The sequence below is a fragment of the Diorhabda carinulata genome, chromosome 7, assembly GCF_026250575.1.
Source record: "Diorhabda carinulata isolate Delta chromosome 7, icDioCari1.1, whole genome shotgun sequence".
In the NCBI taxonomy this organism is placed as follows: Eukaryota; Metazoa; Arthropoda; class Insecta; order Coleoptera; family Chrysomelidae; genus Diorhabda; species Diorhabda carinulata.
Genome location: NC_079466.1, coordinates 18,667,347 through 18,690,337, shown reverse-complemented (window position 1 = coordinate 18,690,337; position 22,991 = coordinate 18,667,347). Strand labels below are relative to the sequence as shown.

At 30.7% G+C, this 22,991-nt stretch overlaps 1 protein-coding gene across 4 annotated transcripts in view; it reads right to left on the bottom strand.

The window, feature by feature from the left end:
• The window catches only part of LOC130896424 (LIM domain only protein 3-like), a 162,362-nt gene that overhangs the window by 96,908 nt on the left and 42,463 nt on the right, over window positions 1–22,991 (bottom strand). Inside the window, exon 2 of one of the 4 annotated variants that reach the window (XM_057804489.1) lies at window positions 6,662–6,761. The exons of 1 other annotated variant lie outside the window; for it this stretch is intronic. In XM_057804489.1, the coding sequence (XP_057660472.1) occupies window positions 6,662–6,724 (63 nt within the window). In that variant the 5' untranslated portion in view covers window positions 6,725–6,761. Of the gene's footprint in view, window positions 1–6,657; window positions 6,762–22,991 lie in introns of those variants that run through there. 2 more of the 4 variants (XM_057804490.1, XM_057804492.1) reach the window with 2 other exon arrangements.

Genomic DNA, 22,991 nt, shown 5'->3' with positions numbered 1-22,991 from the left:
AGACAAGGCATTTTTGTAGCTTATCAGTGGCTTATTTCAATAGTATGCGTATGGCAACATGGGGTATTGTTTGCTTGTATTCTGGTGTTATTGACGTAGTTAAATTTATTGAAAAGTTTCTTAATACGTCTATGAACAATTCTATATGATTTACAGTAACACAGAAAACATACTCATGAAAATGTCCTTTGAATTCATTTTAAGGAACAATCAATGACGAAAAAGTATAGAAGTTTATAGAGTTATATCGTGATGATATGAAGCACGGTGTCAATTGTTGTTTAGAATGACTTAAATTTTCTAATTTTGACTAAAGAAAGAATTGCAAACTTCCAACAAAATGCGGAGAATGAAAAATAGGTGCTACTATTACTAATATGTGTTACTTGATCGACCAAACATTTCTGCAATGAAAATGAAACCCTTAATAGCGTAATAATAATTAGACGTATAATTAGACGGTTGTACTGGTATAAAATGTCGAAAATAATTTCAAGATTAAAATTTGAGAATTCAGAGTTTAACTGAACGTTCAATTTAATTGATGATATTCGATTACTAGGGGCTGGTACAACCCTGATTGTTTGTGTCTAAGCTGCATCTTTGACAAACTGAGAAAACGGCGATGTATAATATCCTAATGACGACGCTGACAAATATTTGCTTAAGGAAAGTTCAGACAAGTCTAATCTGATGAAAGATTTGAATTTCCTACTAAAATTTTTGGAATTAAAGTAATAACAAACAATGTATCTACTCATCCCTTATTGCACACAATAATTTCAAGATTCTATATATTAAACATTCAATCAAATACAATGTCATACATAAATACTGTAAATAAATATTCTGATTATTGATTTGTTGAACAATACGGTAAATATTCAGTTCCCTCACATTTAAAGCTGAAATTAATCTTTAATTGTGTATGTAATTGAGAAGTTTTTATGAATTTTTTGAGATATTATTACTAACAGACGACTTGTTGTATTGTTGTATTTTTAGTATCTGTAATTTTTTTTACCTCCTCAATTATTTTATATTATTTCAAAATATGGTAAATACATCATTATTCACAAAAGACAATATAGTCTTTAACAAACAATTTTCTGCATTTTTGTCAACTCATTAACCTCAAGGGAAGTAGCTTAGACCCTGATATTGAATTTTATAAAAAGAAATTTAAAATAATTAACTCACAACAATGTTAAACTGGTAATGATTCAAGTTATTTGTCAAATATCAACTGACATTTATCAATCAACAACCTGTCAATTTAATTTCGAGAACACATGTTTTATTAAGATCATTTTCATTTTCTTACAATTTATGTGTATCCAAAGCAAAGTAGCTTGTTTTAGTCGGAACAAAAATACTTTCGCCATTCATCTTCATTTACCTACAGATCCGTCAATCACGTTTAAAACAAAATACTTTGACGCCTAAGACATTTGAAGGAAAGCAGGTTCCATATTTAACAAAAAATTATGCCAAATCTGTAGAAATATTCGTTGTTTATAACGAACCTTACGAGACTATCCGAGGAACAATAAAATGTAATTTGAAAAAATTTCATTTTTATGTAATTCTATAAGTGGCTTTACTAATTGTGACGTTTATGATTAATATTTTAAGAATGGGAAAAGGCTTCTGTATTTTATCAAAAAAAGTCTATTATCATATGTGTTCAATTTATAATAAAGTTCCACGAGTTATTTAGACTCGTAAAATCGATCTAACGTTATCAAATTACATAATCCTTTGGTTTTTAAATGTGAAGTAGTAACTCGTGTTAATATATGATTTGATAACCGACGCATGTTACCGTTGTATTTTACAAGCGCGTTAACTAATAGTTAACAAAGTTTATGATCTTTGAATAAGGGCAAGAATTTTACGAAAGTCATTTTCCAACGGATGCGGGTGACGCCCTTTTGAATTAACACGGTAGCTTAACGTTATATCTAAATATTTAATCCTGAATTGCTTAGGTTTCTCGCATGCAATCGATGAAGAATGAATATTAATAAGGTTTGCTTTTCAGCAACTTAATTATATATATTTTCAATCAAGCAATAAAGGCTACGAGCATTTGAGAATATTTTATTAAGACGTGTTAGATAAGATGTAACTATACAGAATATATTGTTACTGATTTATAAACAATTACATGGGCAAGTCAAAAGATCGTTACTTTCTTGATGGAATAGATTTTGGATAAAATATTATATTTTTTGAAACAGTATTGTTGAGCTTTATAGATTTCCTTCTTCTTAGATTTTTTAAACGTGCAATTTGTAGTCTAATTCAGAGAATTTTCAAGGATAATTCGCACACACATTCGTTGTGCGAAAGAGCTAGTTTTTCCAAAAAAAAATAAATGCTCATTAAGTATGATTACGGTAGAATGTTATCAATGGCTTTAAAGTACAAATTAAAATATAAATGTTGCAGCCAATTGAAAGTCCAATTATAAATTTGACAAAAGCAGTGTTTTACTTTCAGTTGAGAGGAGAATTATTGATACGCCTTCGTATATTCATATTTTGAAATATTATTAGATGATTATTAGATGAATAACATACTTGACCTTTCATACATTCAACTGGAAGTTATTAAAGCTGCTAAGGTGTGTACATATTGTTAATAGTATTTGCTGATATTTTGTTGATGTAATAATTCTACATTAGTTAGGTTTATACTCTTTTAGCATATTATAGTTGATAATTTAGAGTATAACCAACAATTTAAATTCAAGTTAAACAACGTTACAGGTTGGTAAATACCTTGAGGTGTAGAAAGCCAACTGCACTTTTAGCATATTCACCCAACATAAGCAAGATAATATACACAAGCAGATCTCAAAATAAAAATAAACTTTCAATGCCTTATATGTGAGTTATTACTAACTACTTAACCTCTTATTTAATTTAATAAAATAGCATTTGTCTTGGCAACGATAGATTTGTTCCTAATTCTGCTATTGTTATATTCTACTGAACAAAAAATTGTTTGATCAAAATATTTTACTTAGTAAACTATTCTCAAACAGTTGGATATATATTTGCGAATATTTTTAAGTCAGAGTTTGAGTTTTATTAATCATTATTTCTGTAAGATTTTGGGCTACCGTAATTGTTCATGACAAATGGAAACGAAATGCCATTCTGCTATAGATTGCAAATAAATGTATTCGATATTTCTGTGCAAATATTATTCATTTTTCGACGTATCATGATAGTATTCTATTGCATTTAAATAATTTATTAAAATGGGAGCTAGAAAGATTTCGTTAGAGTACTGGTAATTAAGCAAATAAGTGGTGAACATTTAAGAATTAATAATTTTGCAATTTGTGAAATTAATGTTAGAGATAGGTATCAAAATTGTAACATTATGCATTATTTTATTAATATTTTTGAGCTTTATAAATTTAAAAAAACAATTAGCTGATTGAAGTTACTAAATAATTTTTATTCAAATAACAGTAGTTTTCAACTTTTTCTTGTGCAAGATCAGTATATCAGTATCTTTATTGTGACACTAATTTTTATTTCATTTTCGTATATACTCTTAAACATTATTTTTAGTTTCGGTTCACCAGATTAATAAACGGATAAGCTCCATAGCCCATTCTCTTGATGATGATTTTAAAACCAAACTTCAAACCACTTCCTCCTTGTATACTCCAAGTTATATATAGCCATTGTCTTTTTGGATCATCATATTATTATTAGCTATTATTTTCTTTAGAGCTCATATAGTTTGAATCATCAATTTTGCAGCTTTTTTCGCTTGTTCTTTAAGTTTTCTATAAATTTTTATTTATGTTTGGTCACGGTTATGTTTCTAAATTAGTTACTAGCAAAATTGTATTTGATTTACCATTTTTGAAGAAAATGAAAATTTGATATTGTTAATGAGTGACGAAGCCCATTTTTATCTTCGTTAACAAACAAAAATGCCGCATCAGCTTCACGAGAAACCACTTCAAAATGGACATCACTTGCCGGACATAATTTTTCGTAAGTGAATGCTATAATTTAACAAGTGTTTCTGTACAAATAAAACTCTTTTGAAGTAAATATTCAATTTTTTATGAAATTTTTTAGGATTATTTTAAAAAAATTTGGTTCCCATGAGTGACCCTGTATTAGATGATCATTTGGCTGTGAAAATTGTGTTCCTGTTGGCTCCTGCATAAATTGATCAATAATTAAATCAAAAGGAGGTACGCGCTGACTGGTGCATTGAAATATTGGAAAAATTTGCTGAACGTTCATGAAAGTATGTATAACATTTACTCGGGTCACATATGGCTTGAAAAGAAAACAACATCTAACTGTGAAGGTAAATAAGATGCGGAAATTCAACAATATTCCGTGTGAGAAGCACACCCAAGCAAAATTTTGTCTGCTTGTTTGGCATTACCAGTGATATAGTAAGAATGGCATTAGAGCAACGTAAGATGGTAAATTTCGACTAGAATCATAACATCATAATAATGTAAATTCTCATAACGCTGCTCATAAAATTAAGATGATGGGCTATCCACCATACGGTCCTAATTTGATAACTAATGGATTCTTTGTTTTCTTCTGCCCATCAAAAACAAAAAGTGCTCGAAAATTGGTTCGAATTCATAGAAAAGTCTGTAAATATGAATGGAGAATTTTTACAACACAATAAAACTAGTTTTGATTATAAATACTTGTTACTCATTATTAGCTAGAAATAGAAATAGCAACTAATTTATGACGTTACTCAAATGAAACACAAAATTCATTTTTGAAAAAAAATGAAATATTTTATATTATCTGGTAATATTGACGGTTGGTATCGCAATGATAGTTATTAGGATCAAAATAACATAAATAGCAATCGGAGTATCTTAATTCAAATTTGAACATAAACGAGGATATATTGAAAAATTACTCAGCATATTCTTCTTTTAATTGGATACATTTATTACAGCGAATCTGCAAAGTCTCTAGACCGTTCAAAAAATATGTTTCTTCTTGCTTTGCAAATCAGACCTCCACAGATTTTATTACATCCTCGTTGAAAGAAAATGTACGACCTTTTAAACTTTTTTTCAGTTAAGGAAAGAGATGATAGTCGGACGGAGCCAAATCTGGTGAATAAGGGGGTGTTCTAGTAATTCAAACCCTAAATCACGAATTTTTTGCATGGCAAACATGAGATTTTTGTGCAGGGGCGTTGTCCTACAAAAACAAAACACCTTTGGATAGCTTTCCGCGTCTTTTCTCTTCAATTTTTTCCCGTAGAGTGCTCAGTAATGTCGAATAGTAATCTCCAGTTATTGTTCCACTCTTATCCAAAAAATCGATCATGGTTACACCATGGCAATCCCAAAAAAACTTTTCCAGCAGATTTTTGGACACGAAACTTATTAGGTCTTGGAGAACCAGAGTGTCGCTATTCCATCGATTATTGCTTTGTTTTTGGATCGTACAAATGTACCCAAGGCTCATCCATAGTAACAATTCGGTTTAAGAAGTCTACATCGTTTTCAAATCGAGTACAGATCGAACGCGATACTTCTGCCCTTGCAGGCTTTTAATCAACATTCAAACATTTGGGGATCCATTTTGCAGCAATTTTTCTCATGTCCAAATTGACGTAAACTATATGATGAGCGCATTTGTATGAAATATACAGTGCTTCAGATTTCCGTTTTAGTCCAATTCGACGGTCTAATAAGATCATATCATGAACTGCATCGATATTTTCGGGGACTGACACAGGAGCTGATCTTCTCGATCGGTCATCATCTTCAGTGGAAAATTTACCTCTTTTGAAGCTTGCAGTCCAATTTTTCACGGTTGCATACGTAGGAAATTGATCACCAAGGGTACTAAGCATATCTTCGTAAATCTGCTTACATCTCAACCCTTCTAAATACAGATACTTGATGATGGCTCGATACTCCAATTTTTCGATTTTCACAATTTCGGTGGACATCTTTTTTCTTTTAATTTATTGCGTAACTCCGGTTTACTTTTTTGACGTCAAACTTTATAATGACACTTCTAATAAGTTATTTTGCGTTACTATGGTAACGCAAAATTTTGTTTATGCATGGAACTGGTCTAGACTAACTAGATATCAACTCGTACTTTTGAGCTTGTAAAGAATTAGAACAAACTAATTACGCATATTACTCACTATAAACATTACGCAGATGCGTTACTATCATTTAAAGAAAAAATAATATCTTTTATATATAATATATAACAGGTAAGAAATATATTTCTCATGAGTCTGTATTATTTGCAGAATTTTTCTGAAATTTTCTATTGATTATATTTATAACAATACAATTCGATTTAGATAATTTTAAGATTAGAAACACAAAGAAATACGTGGAATGAAGCTCGCTAGGCCTCAATAGATTATTGAACCTATAGAAAAAAGGAAGATATCAAATAATCGTTTGAACTTTTGAAATTTGATTAAATACGGAAAACTTATTTAAAGAAATAATTAAAAAAGAGGATTTTGAAAGCAAAGGTAACACTTCTAGTTTCTTGAAGGGACGAAATTTGTCCTGAGTTGTGATTCTCGTCTACTAAATATATATGTAATTGCGAATTATTCTATATCTGAGAGAATGACTTTTCATTTAATGCTTACCTACCAAGGAAGGTCTGAAGCGTCGAAGAGTTGACCTATTCGATATAGTTTGGACTGCAGATGTCATTGCCTGATTTTCAAATTACGATCTATCCCCGTCTATACTAAAAGAAAAAAATGGTCACGAACTGCCTGCCACAATTAATTGATTATACATTTTCATGATTTGTAGTATGGAAATAAGTTTTGATTGGATTTTTTTGCAAATTAGAACTAAATAATTTTTCACCGAATCATGTCATAGATACTTCGTTTCAACTATGCCAATATTTCATTTTTTTTCTTTTTGTATCTGTGATGTGACTAAGAAATACTGCGATTCTTTTATTAGAAACAAATACTAATAATTAAAATCCTTAAAATTTTCCCCCCTACCTGTCAATGGACTTATTACAACGTTGATCTTATGACTGGAATTATTTCAGGAAAGCTTCTTTTATCTACCTGTAGTGGCTTGCACAATTCTGAAATGGTGTTAAAACTTTCTTCTTCCAAGACATTACTCATTTCATACCAGCAGCATACCAGTTGCAAGGTGCAAAGTCTGGTGAGCAAGGGGGTTGGGTAGAGACAGTATGATTTTTTGCGGTCAAGATCACTCGATTAAAAATCGACTTGTGGTACGGCGCGATTTCATGAGGGCGGCGATATGTATAAAAATATTTTTTATTTGTAATTCCAATTATCAGCATATGCAGACTGATCACGTTAGCGAAATATTATTTGATATCTAATGAATACGTTGAATGGTTAAATAAATTTAAGTATTCATGTTACCATTTCCAATATTTTTGAGCAATAAAATGAGAAAAAATATTTGAAAACCTCTCTTATTCAAAGTGACAAATTACTTTTTCAGTAAGAGCGGAAAATGCCCTATTTCCTTATCTAAATAAAACTTGGAAAATGTTGTTGACATAGGATGATTATCTTTATTTATGTAAGTTTGGAAGAATCGAAGAAGTACCTATTTCTGAGTTTCCTTGGATATCGTCAATCATTGTTCGATCTGTTTACAAATACTTGACCACATTTCTTTTAAGTATTCTTTTCTCGTTTACTAGCGGTTCGATTGTTTTCAACTCAAATATTCCAAAACAAATTAAATTTTCACCATTTCGAGCTACTGCTCCTTTTTTATGGTAATTTTGTTTTTATATTCTCAGATATCCACTGAATTCAAAGATATAAATTCGAGTACTTTACGTGTTTTTAACAAAGAATTGCTGTAATAAAAGAAACCTATTATGAACTGAAATCCTACTTCTACGTAAAAGAACTTTTTATTATTGATTTATTACATAAAAACAATTTATCGAAATAACACAATTCGCGTTGATGGAACAAAAACATTCATTGGGGACATTGAAGAATATTTTTTATTGTTATATGGTTATACAGTTAGTTAGACAAAGAAAACGATGTATGCCTGAAATAGTGCCCCGAGTTTAACTTTAAAACAACCCCAAAATGTACTTTTGTAAAAGCCAATATAATAGAAATAAGAATTTAGGTTAAATTTTGGATTTCCTAATCAGGAATTTAAAATAACACTATAATGACATAAATCTCCTTAAAAAATGTATCTTGTCCTTAGCCTTACAAATTTACTTCCTCTTTAACTTAACGGCTACAAATGTTTAATAAGAAATCAAGCAATTTTTTAGAATGGTTCTACAAAATAAGATAAATACAAGCTGGTCAGCATATTAAATGCAACACCCTATCATTTTGATTTTTCCAAATTATAAGAAAAATTACAAAAAATATGTTCTACATATTTCTATATTCGAACAATATTGTAAATTTTTTTCAATAAATAACATTTAACAATAACGAATAAAGAAATGAAAACAAAAAAAAATAAATAAGTAAGGGACATGAAATAATGAGTATCATCTAAAAAACAGTTGGTTAACCCACTTGGATAGCATTAATATGGTTTTGCTTCGGGTAATAAATTATTGCTGCAAGTTTGTTTATGAGAATCTCGATACTTTATCTTTCCATTCATGAACAGCCGAAAAAAATATGTTCAACTGTATGAAATCAAGACTATTTGACTGCTGTTAAGTTACTTACCTAGCAGACTCTTTTGAAAATATGTTTTTGTTGTGTACTCAAAAAATATGCGACCATAACCTTTAACGGGGTTTTTTAAAGAATATCTATTGTTCCTGCAGAATACTTCTCTGTAGACAACAATTCATTCTTCCTATAGATAAAATAGAATAAATTTAGGTATTTACAGCAGAATTCTAAGCGTTGTTGCTTTTAGTACGAGGCATATTTTTTAAGTAAGTACCGTTTTGCGATTTAAAATGAATATACCAGGGTAGAGGACTTTAAGTATGATAAAATGTGAAAAAAAATTATAGTACAATAAAACCTACAGGGAAATGAGAAGAATATTATAAAAATCCATGTAGCTCATTCTATAATAAACGCATAGCTCAAAATTTCTTTGATAAAGTCTCTGTAAGTGTCCATCCGATACCTATATAGTTGAGGGTACGTGATATCTTGTATTTTTCAGCTTTGTATTAATACAAACATATACAGGGTCCTTCACGACGAGCTGAATCGATATTTATATGGAAAAGTACTGCGACTAGTGTTCTGAAAATTTGCTTGGATGGGTTTTCCGAAATGCACGTTTCACCTAAAATAATTTCAGCTTTCTGAAACTTCCGGTTATAGCGGAAGTGGACCCAAACTTCGTTATTTTAACCGGAATGCTATGGTTTTTAACAAATTTTTGGATTCTACGCAAAATTTCAATGTAACTTTATGGAAGGCATAATATGCCTAAAGTCCATCATTTCTTAATTATTTCACATTTTCGAAATTTTTGGACACGTGCAGCCCTCCACTAAAAAAATTAGATTTCTAAGTTTAAGTGAGTCCGATCTAATATTTTTATAGGGTGTTCAGAAAATGGTGCCGAATTTCGCTATCCAAAAACTTCGAAAACTTAATTTTTTCAAATGGCAACTCCCATTTTTCTCTTTACTATTGGATTCTACCTCTTTAAATTAAGGGGACTCCGTTAGTAAAATATATATCTCAAACTAATGGAGTTTGTGGAAACTTGAAAAAACTGAAATTTTCATGGTTTAAAATTTTTTTAACACCATATATAAATTTTTGTCAAGGTTTTCACAGATTTTGAAAGCTGTAAGTGTTGTTTGTCCAAATCCCAAAAATATTAGACCTGATTCACTTAAACTTAAATATATATATATATATATATATAATTCTTTAAAAAATTTCGAAAATGTGAAATAATTAGAAAATGGTGGACTTTAGGCACACGATGCCTCACATAAAGTTATGTTAAAATTTTGCGTAGATTCCACAAATTGAATAAAAAATTTTAAAAAAATTCGTTTAAAATAACGAAGATTGGGTCCATTTTCGGTATAACTGGAAATTTCAGAAAACTGAAATTATTTTAGCTGAAACGAGCATTTCGGAAAACTCATGCAAGCAAATTTTCAGAACACTAGTTGCAGTACTTTCCCATATACAAATCGATTCAACTCGTCGTGAAGGACCCTGTACATACATACTGCCCTAGTAAAACTGTCCAATATTATGTACTGATTTATAAATATCAATCTAATGTTATTGTGATTCTATCAAATTCTGGAGTACATCAGCCTAAAATATCTCTTGATACTATAACGGCAAATGCTATTCCGAGTTGTCCAACATAATCCCACCCAGAGCACCAGAGCAGTTTTCGCAAGACCTACTCGACAGATAAACGTGCCTCATGAACACCGAGTTCACCTGCGGACTTTAATTTATCGGAACTCATTTTGTTGGAGAAGTGCAAGTCTGTGGAATCAGCCTCCAAGGCACTCGAGTGTAAAAGGGTTTACCCTCTTATACTTCCTTTTTATATAATAAAGGTATGTAGGAATGAAGAATGAATACACGAGATGGCGTACGCTTTTTCGTATCCGTCCACGTAAAATGGAGTTGACATGTTAGAAAAGAACTTGCATACATGTCCCAGCTTTAACTGCCACATGGCAAGCACCATTCGAGTTCCACGGGTGTAAAAGGGTTTATCTTCTTGATCTTGCTTTTTATATTATAAAAATACTGATGTGTCTTTTCGAACCAATTAGATTCGAGCTCTTCAATTTGACTGACTCAAAAATAGATTTGTTCAATTAAGAACTAATGGTTTTCTATCTATTTCAAATCATAAAAAATCAAAATCCTTGAGAGTAAATTATGTTATGAAATTGTAATATAAGTAATGCAAGTAGTTTTCACTCCATACAGGGGCATCCACTTAAATTTCGACTGTTTAGCGCATATAGTCGTCATATGGTCCATTAAGAAAATTAATTTTGCAATTACGAATATTACGACTATCCTCCATAATTACTTTTTTAATAAATTATACACCTTCATAGTTAAATATAGTAGCGTTCACTTGTGTTATGTGCTTATAACGTTCTTCTGTTATAACAAGCCATTTTAATTAAATTTCCTCCATTCACTATATGAATATTCCCCTCTTGGTAATTAAACAAGACACACGTCATCCGTTCTGAAGGGAAGAGAATTTCACAAATTTGATCATACTGTTAGAATCTAACAACCTTGGTTGAGCTACAGACTAATTACTCTAAAATTGAGGAGTTTTAAAACGTCAAACTGTTTTTATTAGGAGGTTAATGCACCTAAGTATTATTATAGGGGTCCGATACCAACAATAACTTGATAGGCTTTTTATACATCAAGTTGATTAAAATAAATAATCAGTGGTTTTCAGTATTAGTACCATTAAAAAGGAAAAATATCTCTGGATATGTTGTCACATGAATAGAATAAATAATAATATAATTATAAGTTATTTAGATTGAAAACCAAAATTCACTTCTTGTCTTACCAATATAAATATATTTACAATTTCTTAGTATTGGATATTGAGTTTGCTCAAACTATGTCATTTGAATCAACAATTTTCTTACGTCTGGATTACTTTTTTCTTCTTTAGATTAGTTAAATTGTCTTTTTTCTTAGTTTTCACTGCTCAATTGTCGCTGCAACATAATCGAGAGCATTCTAAGCTCTTGGGAACTATAGTAGGTTTGTTTCGTGAAGTTCATACTATCCACTGATGTGCATCTTCCAATTCCTCTTTTTACCTAAAATCCATCCATTAACGTTTTCTACATTATACTTGTTTAATTGTCGCTCTTCTCCCCATCCAAGAACATGCTGAATTTCAGCGGTATATATTGAGGCTGGACTCATTTTTGCTACGTATATATTTTCAATTTACCATGATGTGTTATTTGAACATTCTGTTTTCCTTATTGTAATCAAGATTCGTTATCCTAATTTACTTGCATCACTACGATCTGAGAGCTCTGAGACCACATATTTAAATTACAATTCCTACTGGATAATTTTGCTCTCATTTTGCAGTTTGCATGAATTATATTGACCAAATTTCATTAATTTCATAATGCAACTTTGTAACAGTCATTGTTCGATTGATTTTGATGTGATTTTTCAGGTTCAGTTTAGCACTTGAATCAAAATTGGTTAATCATATCATATTTCAGCGAATCGTGGTCGATTGAATTTTTAAAGAAGGTTTTTTTCTCGATTATTCCGTTTAAGCGTGAAACCTATTTTGAGTGACTATTGTTAGGGACTTTTTATCCCTTATACAAATCTCAAAACACATTTAAGATTAACAAATATAATGGAGACCTGTCAATATACTGAGAACAATGTACACTGAAACTCCCTCGTAATAAAGAAGGACTTCCTACATAATTCTTCCGTTACTTCTTTACTGTATAGCTGATAATACTGAAATGTATGAAGTAATTTATTGTAGACTACTCAATCAATGATAAGGGTAATTAAACAACCTTTATATTTCATTTGTGATGCGAAAATTTTCAGTTCAGATGTTTAGATGTATAAAATCTATATGTATGTATATTTGATACACCTCGTATTAAATAATAATGTTCGCTATTACATTTATTAAACAATACATTCGGCCTACTCCATCTACAATATTATTCTTTACCCTCGATTGGTTTTAAACTAATATCTCAGAAACACTCAAAACCAATATTCGCCCAAATTATATTAGATCTTCTAACCAATCTGTCTAGAAGTTCTTCGCTTGACAAGAGCGAGAGAGAGAGAGAGAAAGAGAGGTCGGTAGTAAGGATCCCCAGCGCTAAACGAAACAAAGCAATCTCATCAGGCGATACCATCGAGCATTATGACGTATTATTAGCGCATTACGGCTATTGGAGAGCGATTCAATTATTGGAATTGCGCCGTTGCGGCTCGCCCGCAAACTACGATCAAATATCAGAGATTTTCAGAAGAGATTACCTTGTTTTCTTTCTCTCCCGAATTCACTTCACTTCTGCTTCCATTCGCCTCCTAACAGATTTCTACTAAATTTAATCAAAGACTTTTAGTAACTGATGGGCTATGAATAACTGAATGTTGCATTGACTTCAGGATCCAATAAGTGGAAAAAATCTAATTTTCAATCACTAATGGTTACATATATAGGGCGATTAATGTTGTAGAAATTCATTTAAAGGATATTTATAAGAAAATGTCACAAGATTTCTCATAATATATATCATATGTAGTATCCTCAGTTATTATTAGGACACTATGATTTTCTTTGAATATGTAAACACTAAATGTGAGTGATAATAAAAGTTATATCTATTTCAACATATTATATAGTAACTAAGAAAAAATCTAGTTCAAAAAATTAGTATCAACAGTATACACTCAATATGTGTTTTCTTTTCTTTCAAAGTCAAAATATGCGTATGAATTTTCCTAGATTTTTGTCATTTTATTTCAGTAACTTCCTCCCGTATTGCACTGATGTTTAATGACTTCGTAGCATATATCTCAAATCAAAATAACCTCTTAAAAAATAATCCAATAATTTTAAATCACATAATCTATTTGGCAAATCATCGAAACAAGATAATATACAGGGAATGTCGCATGCAATAAATGAATTGTTTTAAGGTGTGCATATGATGTGGCAGCGCGTTGTTTAAATAATTCATTTGTTATATCGATACCATCCAATTTCGGCAGAAATTATGTCATTATATCGACCATCTTATAATATTAAAGAATACACATGCGATTAACAATGACATCGAGTTGAGATCAGGAATGGTTGCTTAGAAGGTCTTCGAATTAGCATCCACTTATTGATGTATAACTGTCCATTCCACTAATTCTCTTCACTGTGCATGGTCACTACGCTTAAGTTATCAAGAGTTGAAATTTTGTAAGAACGGATCTTTTAATAGTAATCATATCAATTTATTATGTACCATTGATGACAAAAGCATTCATATATTACATTTGCGAGTAAATAAGAAATTCCTGTATACAATGCTGGATGGATGTTCTCAAATTTTTATCAACACTGAAATTATAATGAAATGGTGGGTGGCTCTATCTATTTGGTAACCGTGGAATTATGTTTAACATGATTCTGGGAGAAGTTATCCACTTCCAGACACAAAAGGTTCAACAATGATCTGGAGCATGGCAAAAGTATATATTCAGCAGAAGCTTACAGTAAAAGAGTATTTGAATATTGGAGAAATGTGGCGAATCATAGAAAACAATTCCAGTGGTATAATGTGAAGTACTGATATGTTCGACATAAGCTTTTAATTTTTAACACAAACCAACGCTCTAGTAGATGCTTGTATTCTATTCCAAAGTGCAATGAAGGGTATGAATATTTTTGACGTCTGGAAGGTAAATCTGGAATACAAAATATGGAGCCAGAGCTATCATAGGAACTGGAATTCGATTTGCAGGAATAAAATACTCAATAACTCTTTCGTTCCGTGAAAATGCAACATATCTTCAACTCTTATTGCACGATTGGTTTGGACTTTTCAAGTTATTGCCAGAAGAATAAAAAACCCAACTTGCGAAACTTTAAATGTTCACTGGGCTCAATACAGGAACTCACATAAAATTAGCTTCTCCTTCATGAAATGTAGATATTTCCTCTCATTCATTAAAAACAAATGTTAATGCATTACTGAATTAAATTCGACGTCCTGAAATTAAAATAATAATAAGAAAAATGCCATCCCTTTTACCCCCTAACCTCGACAGCTACCCCTCAAATTTTCTAAATGGCAATGGGGATCAGGCGATACTTCGTTGGAAAGGGTTTGATAAGCAAAACTTAAAAATGTATCACACTTTGCTTTACTCTCAAATATTTGTTTGATAATAACTGTTTATTGGTTTAAGATTAACAATTTGAGAAAAACAATACAAAAAAGTTGCATTGTTCTGAGGAAATAGATATTTTGTCTCAATTTTTAATAAATCCATCCAGTTCAAGTAGAAATGTTGCTAGCGAATGCGAAGTAAGTCGTTTTGAACATTTTGAAAAAGCAATTCATGTAAACTGTAAATAAAGCACGAATTTACAGCTGGTGATCCCGATCGACGACAACAAGATTGTGAAATTATGGATAATATTACACAAGATTAAAATTATTTAATATATATTTATTTTTGTATTGGTTTGACAAAAGCACTCGACTGCTTCGAGAATGCCATACTTACTTTCCGATGAAATTAAATATTTGGGCAGGTATACAATAGCATCATATTATAGGCTCTTTCTTTATCGACGGAAAGTCCTAACTTGTTACAGACACAAATATATCCTGCAATTAATGATGTAGTTAGAAAGAATCCAGGCGAATTCACTCGGGATTATATTTTGCAGCAGGATGGAGCTCCATCTCATTACGCTGCTTGAGTTTTATTTGAGGAGATGGATTAGGCGTAGTAGATTCAGTGAATGACCACCAGATCTGACTCCTATGGAGTTATCTTAAATCCAAAGTGTATGTGAGACTTTTGACGACACTTGCTGAACTCCGCTAATGAAACAAAAGATCTACTTCTGCAAGGAAGTAAATGTAAAATATTTTGACTCCCGTACTGGATCAAGTTTTCTTCAAGATAATTTGTCCAGTACCTTTTATTTCAAAGAATTAATGTAATGTAATATTATTATACCATTCAAACTCTTTCCAATGAAGTATCGCACGACCCCCCTTGCTATTTAAAAAATATTAAAAGGAAGTTGTCAAGGGTAGGGGATAAAAGGAGTGTTAATTTTTTGTATGTTAGAAAAAGACTCGATCAAAATAAAAACTGATGGGTCCGATGATTTTTCATCTATGTTTAAAATAATGGAAATTCTTGATGATGATAAGAACTACTATCCGCACTGTATAAGCGCCTCAATTCTATGATTGAACTACACTAATTAAGATGCATACGAAGATTTTATAATGCGGCCCTCAGACCGTTAGTTTGAAGCAGCACTTTATGTTCAAAAAAAATTTATTTTGTAATAAATCAAACGTTGTCTATGTATAAGTTTAAATGTTTACAATTTTCCGATATTAATTTTGTTTTTGATTGACGTACGGTGGAATAGGTTTTTGTCATTTAAAAAATCGTTATATACAGCTGGATATAAATAGTATCGATAGAATATATTCTTTTTATTTGACCTGTGTGACTTTGAAATTGGATAAGAATCAATATCTTTCTCGTATTTTCACAAAAACTTATAATTTGTTCTTCTTGTTTCTAGATATAAAGTTGAATTCAAAATTTATGTAGATTATCATCCCTCAATGAGATAACAAGAATAAGACGACAATACAAAAGGGGTGATACTGAATTATACAGGTTAAGTAATATAATCTCAGGATGCAGACTAAAAAGGCTAATATCATTCCGCTGAGGAGACCTAATTAAAGTAAAGATATCTTTAATTAACGAACTCTTACAACTGATAACAACATTTAATTATAACGAGTGGAAACTCGGCTTACAAGCAATGACGCTGTTCAAAATATATTGAGACAATTCTGACTAAACCGATTCGTATAGTATAATGAACATTTCACAAACTAAGCACTACAAAGCGAAGATGTCGCCAATGTCCCTGAAATATGATATTCGCTATCTACTCGTAGAAATTTCTACTTACAGTTATAGACGTCATTTTCGGACATGTCGAGTGTGTTTATTCAATTCTGCAATGTATGGAAAACATTCGAAGTTGAAAGTGAATGTTTATAAATATTTGCTTTGGTTTGGCTTGGAATTTTTGACAACTTTTTTAAAACCATCATTATTACTTTCTTTAATACTATAATATGTAATAAGAATAAAATTGTAGACATTATTCATACAGATGTTTGGCAGTTTACTACCGAGCCACAGTTAATTTATTTACCAATATAACTGCAATATTGCGATATACAATTTACAAATTTATAACATGCGGGTGATGTGGGTCTTACCGATAATAACTATTTGAAATGTGAAATTAATCACATGATAAATTATTTTAATACATTTACATACCTTCATACGTTGAAAATTGGACATTATATTAAATATTAATACAATCTAATTTGAAGTAACTATATTCCAATTTCATGCAATTGAAACAAGATTTTATCTTCATTAATCAGTTAAAAGTCTTGGAAACAATTTGGGACTCACTAGTCTTATTTGCAAATTATCTGTTAAAATGCTTTAACGGAATTCATAGCTCTTCACTAAATTTTCGAAAATTTCTTCGCCTCTTAAAAGTGTTCAAAGTTACCAAATTTTCATAAAAGATAAGTTTTAACATTTCGTGAGCTTTTTTGACCTTTTTTGTAACTGGCAATAAAAGTTGATGTTAATGAGTCGCTCAAAATCCATGTTTTTAACACAAACAATTAAAACTCTATATAAGCAAAAAGATAAGCCAGAATAGGTTCAACTTTTCGATTTTTGATTTTGTTTTTATATACAATAATTACAGGTAAAAGGTGTTTGAGTACTTCGTATAATTAGTCAAAGAGAAACTTTGTTTACTTTTGATAAGTGAATTTTTTTTTTGAATAATTTGGAAACATTGTAGGAAATTTTGTAATCAGCTAGAATCTGAAATATTTGTGGTCCAGAAGCGATAATCAAATCATTGTGGGTAAACGAACAATTTGATCAATTTAAATTATATAAAAATAAGATAATTATATAAACTATTATGAGAAAAGCATGCGTAGTATGATAGTTAATATTATGAAGAACGATAAATGAGAAATATATAATACATGACCCTATGAACGTGTTAATCAGAAACATGCGAAAAAACAGAAAGGATAAAATCAATAGTATGGAGGTATTGGAACGATCAGGAAAATTAGATGAATTATACATCGTAGAGAAAAAAATTAACAAAATCAAAATGAGTAGTAAGTTAATGAAGAAGCTATACAATATGGAACATTAGACAATATTATAGGCCATAATAACGTATTTAAGCCTAATGGTATATTGTGAGTAAATACCGATGATCTTGGCATTTCTATTCTCAGTTTGCGGGTCAAAAATCTAATGAAATAAAAATAAAATATTAATTATGATACATTTATGCACGACATCATTTCACTGTTTTAATGCTAATAATATATTCGCACAAGAAAAATTAGCCGATAATTTTACGAATTTTCACGACATAATACTAAACGGGACAAAATTTAATTCAATTCAATCGTAATAAAAGTTTACTTATGAATTGTCATGACTTTTCTCATTAAAAAATAGTCTTCATTCCATTAATTGAATTGAGGATAGGCTAGGTTACATACGTTCAGATTAAAAGTTAGGTATAACAGTATATGTATAATTATGTATAATTAGAATATCGATTTCATTTATGAAAGCTCAGTACAAAACCAAATGGAAAGGAAGTGCATTTAATTTGACTTTATCTTCGACTAGAATCTAATTTTTTATTGGAAGTTTCTATAATAACATCACAAATTGTGATTCACAGATAATTCCAAATTTGAAAAATCAATCCTTATTTTCATATTTGAAAAGGCCTAATCCAAAAATACTACATATTTGATATTTAGCAACTTCAAGGTGTCTGTGATAGTCGGATCAGGATAAAAATAATTAGTAATAATAATACAACTGCCTTTCATTCCATATACGGCCCAGCTTAGATTTCAATAGTATCTATATTCATGTGAAGTGTGATACTAAATCATGATTTAACAAGTTCCTGTGAAATATGAGAAGTTCCAAATGGTTTTTCATTTTCTAATTTTCAAAAGATTTAATCAGAGTTTAAATAAATTGTGCAGTGTGACGCATCATATCTTCTCCATTACTGCGAACTCTACACATTCATGCATGAGAGCCCTCGTTAACTTCCACAAATTAAAAACGCAAACCTCAGTTGTTATCTTTTGGGTTATTCCGACACTGTGTCCTCAGATCCGTACCCATCGGACCGACTGGTTCGACCGACGCGACTCTATATAGTAGACTTCAGTTGGGTACAAAATTAATACAGTCAAATTGAGTTTAAAGTGGCCTCTACATAAGACTTTCTTTTTATAATTGGGAAATGTCAACTTTTGTTAATTTCGTTAATATTTATCTATTTCAAATAAACAGTTCTCATGTTTTTCTGGAAATGCATGACGATTATTAGATTTTAAGTTATATTAATACCTTAGCGCATGTATTTTCTTTACCGAAATATAAGGAAATACAACATTTCAAATTGAAAATTGTTCTGCAAAAAGGTTTTAATTATGATTTCCTGTTCCAAATTATTGATAACTGAAAAGCTGTACGTTATAACCCCATCTTATCTTCTAAAACTACTTTTTATCAATATAGTATAGACCACGTCGTAACCTGAAATTAGTTATTTAATATCTTAAAATATGGACATAATCCAAACCGTTTTGAAAAAATTAATCACTTCTTTGTAGATTTGCTTCTTCCTTACTATTCAGTTCTAAAAGAAAGTGTTCAATGGCAATACCCATTCGGGATGCCAAAAATCAGTGTATGGTTGGATTGATGCAGAGAAATTGTCATCATTCGTAATGAGATAGCAGATTTTGGAGCCGAGAAATGTGTCTCGGGAACAAATGAATTAAATATTACTGCAACAAACTATCGATACTAAAGTTATATCATGACCTTTTTCACTATTTATACCTATATTTCCCAAATTTCTATTGTAAAACTTGAAGCTTGTTAAAGGCAAATCGGTTTTGAAGTACCAATAAATATAAATACATTTCATCAAGAAAGTAATGCATAAATCTATTTTGAGCTAAATGAACGCTAACATGAAATACGATATTTGATTTAAAGCCACCATATTCATGATATGACCCAGGGCGAAAAACCTTTGAACTTCGTTGTTGATTAAAATTGTTGCAAAGTGGACGAAAACGCTGAAAGTTTTTATTTCAACATTAGATCTATTCAAGTAGGTTAACGTATTATTATTCTTAGTTATCAATTACCCGTATTTAACAGAATGTTTTGTAATTGAGAATGAGAATGAATTGTAATTTTAATGATGATAAGTGTTGGCGGTAAGATATTCTCTTAATGTAAGTATCAATAAAATGTAATCTTGCCGGCATTATACAATACTATACAAGTTGATGATTGTCTAAAACACAAAACAACATTCTTATTAATAAACTCTCATGCATAAGTTGGTTGAGATTACTGTCATCGAGAATTGATAATATTTTATCTTTGAATGAGGCAACATTTTATTTGAATGGACACGTTTTCCGACAAAACAACTGATATAAGTCTAATAAAACTCCAAATTAGATGGAAGAATATAACTCTCTCCTTCCACTACATTAAACTTTTTTACTGGGTTTTTGGAAACACGAGGTGTATACTAACAGACCTGACAATATCCGTGACCTATTCAGAATAAGGCAAAAAATGCAAAAAGTAACCCCAGTTATCTTAAAAGTGTTAAAAACAAATTTATTCCCAGCTTATGTTGTTGTTTCGGAATCTATATAAACACATATTTTATAAAACTCTTTATGCTATACGATCTGCAAAAATTGATAAGTGAATAACTTTTTGGTTACAACACAATTTGACTGGATTATACAAGGAGCAACGGTAAGTGAGGTAATTAACTAAAACTGCAATTTGGGGTATGCGTCGACCATAAAATAACGATCGATATATTTTTATAGGTTCATGAATACTCCTTTTCCCTGACAATGTGAAGAAGCTGAAAGATGTTCAACGTTAGGTTAACTCCAGAAATGGTTGAATGGTCTTTATAACTTTCGGATGAAATTTAAAAATGCTGTGAGTTATCTAGCTTGTTTTTACTTAAATTTATTTTGTCTTTTCCGAATACTGCATCCGTAAATTATTTGAGTTTTTGTATTTATGTCTATCGGAAGCAAATATAATGCAATAACTTTTGCACGGGAGGAGCCCCTAATCAAGTAATATAGATCTCAGAGAATAAATAAGACCGTCAAAATTTACTACAACTACAGTGTACGAGTCTTCAGGTGTCTGTGTTCTATGTAAACACACACTTAACATCATATTCAGTAAGATGAATATACCTAGGCTTTATATTAGATTGCCTTTTACATAACATCAAGTAAAAATGATCGACAAGGAGCAACCCGCTCAAAAATTTTGCAGAAAGCGAATACTTTATGTACTGCGCCTACTGAATGAGAAGAGCGGCGACAGCTGATATGCCGGCTGTTTCGATTTAGAGTGCGATGTTTAATTATTCCCATCAATAGAATTTGTATATACTGTATGAGGTAGATCCCCATCTGAAAAAACTTACCACGAATACTTTTAGAGTAGTCTCTGGTAGTATAAATCCCAATCCCCTATCTCTACTGCAGCAGGCAACCGATTTTGTGCCTGCAAGAGATCGTATACATACCAAGAGAAGTTCAGACAGATCTTTGTCGATAAACATATAGTACATGAATTGGAACCTCAACAAAGTAGTCCTCTGACATCCAGAATATGTTTCAGTAGAAGTATTGGAAAAAAATACACTATTGACATGTAAGAAAAAAGCCTGTAGACATGTCACAGCTTTAAATATTCCATTGCAGAACTTATAATACACAGATCAACAAAGAATAAAGCCACATGAAAACTCAGACTACCAGATCTTAATATGTAGCTATTTTCTTAAGGATATATAAATTAAAAATAAATATCACCACAAACTGTCAATTGTTTTTCCCATTTTTCCACTACAATGAAAATAAGGAACAATCAAAATTGCTTTGTAAGTTTGATACTTCTCAATTCATCTTCAAAATATACTCTAACTAGCCACCATTTCTCAACGACGAATACTTTGAATGGATCGTGTGGATGTTAACGGTGTTTCGGAATCCTCTCAACTACTGTCTGTGTAAATAAACTTTCTATGTTCAGTATAATTACGTTAAGATTAAAAGCGACAACTGGAAAACCTCTCATTATACAAGTTAAACAACTAAATCACAAAACTAAGTGTAATCCAAATACCAAACTAGATTTATTAATTCCGCCTCTATTAATCAACGTAAAATAATTACCTCTTATTCAACTAAATAACACAATCAACACTGGGTAATATTAATTAGGCTCCCAACAAAGCAAAATACATATTTTGAGAGAATAGCTTTGTTCAAAACATTTGCAAACTAAATAGAAGGCCAGCGTTTAGCACTAGTGTAAAGCTTTGAACGTTAATGCAGCCTAATGTAAGCGAGTAGTTGTGTTTACTAATAAAACATATTGGTAATTAAGCGTTGCTAATTTGGTAATAAGCATCCACAAACACGGAATTCAATTAATGTCAGCATGAGGCCGCATATGGTTAGTTCTCTCTCTCTGCTCTCGTACATAGTGCAGCAACTGTCTCAAATACGTAAATATCTGGACTATTCTAGTAATCGTTATGCCTAAAATTTATAATTCCCAAATATCATTTAGCATTTAATTTAAAGCCTTAATATGTAACTTGCATAAATAATCCTAAAAGTAGAGATACAAACAGTTTATTTATTTTTTATTTTTACTTTACAAGAAAGTAAAAAATAAACGAAATTTCCTGAGAAAGTATAACAGTGTGAATATTAGCTAAGCTAGAAAAATACCAAATTATTGAACTTTTATACAGAAATATAACAAAGACCACCTGCAGAATTAGGAGATGATCCCCCAAAGATGAAACAAGGATAAACTAATAACTAAGTATTTGATTTTCAAGTCATCTTGCATATATTTGTAAATACTTGCTTACATACACCATGAATATCAAATCACATATTATTTAAATTTACTTTTCAAATTTTAACTTTCTTGTATTACTACTTACTGCAAGAATATTTGGAAAGAAGAGGCAT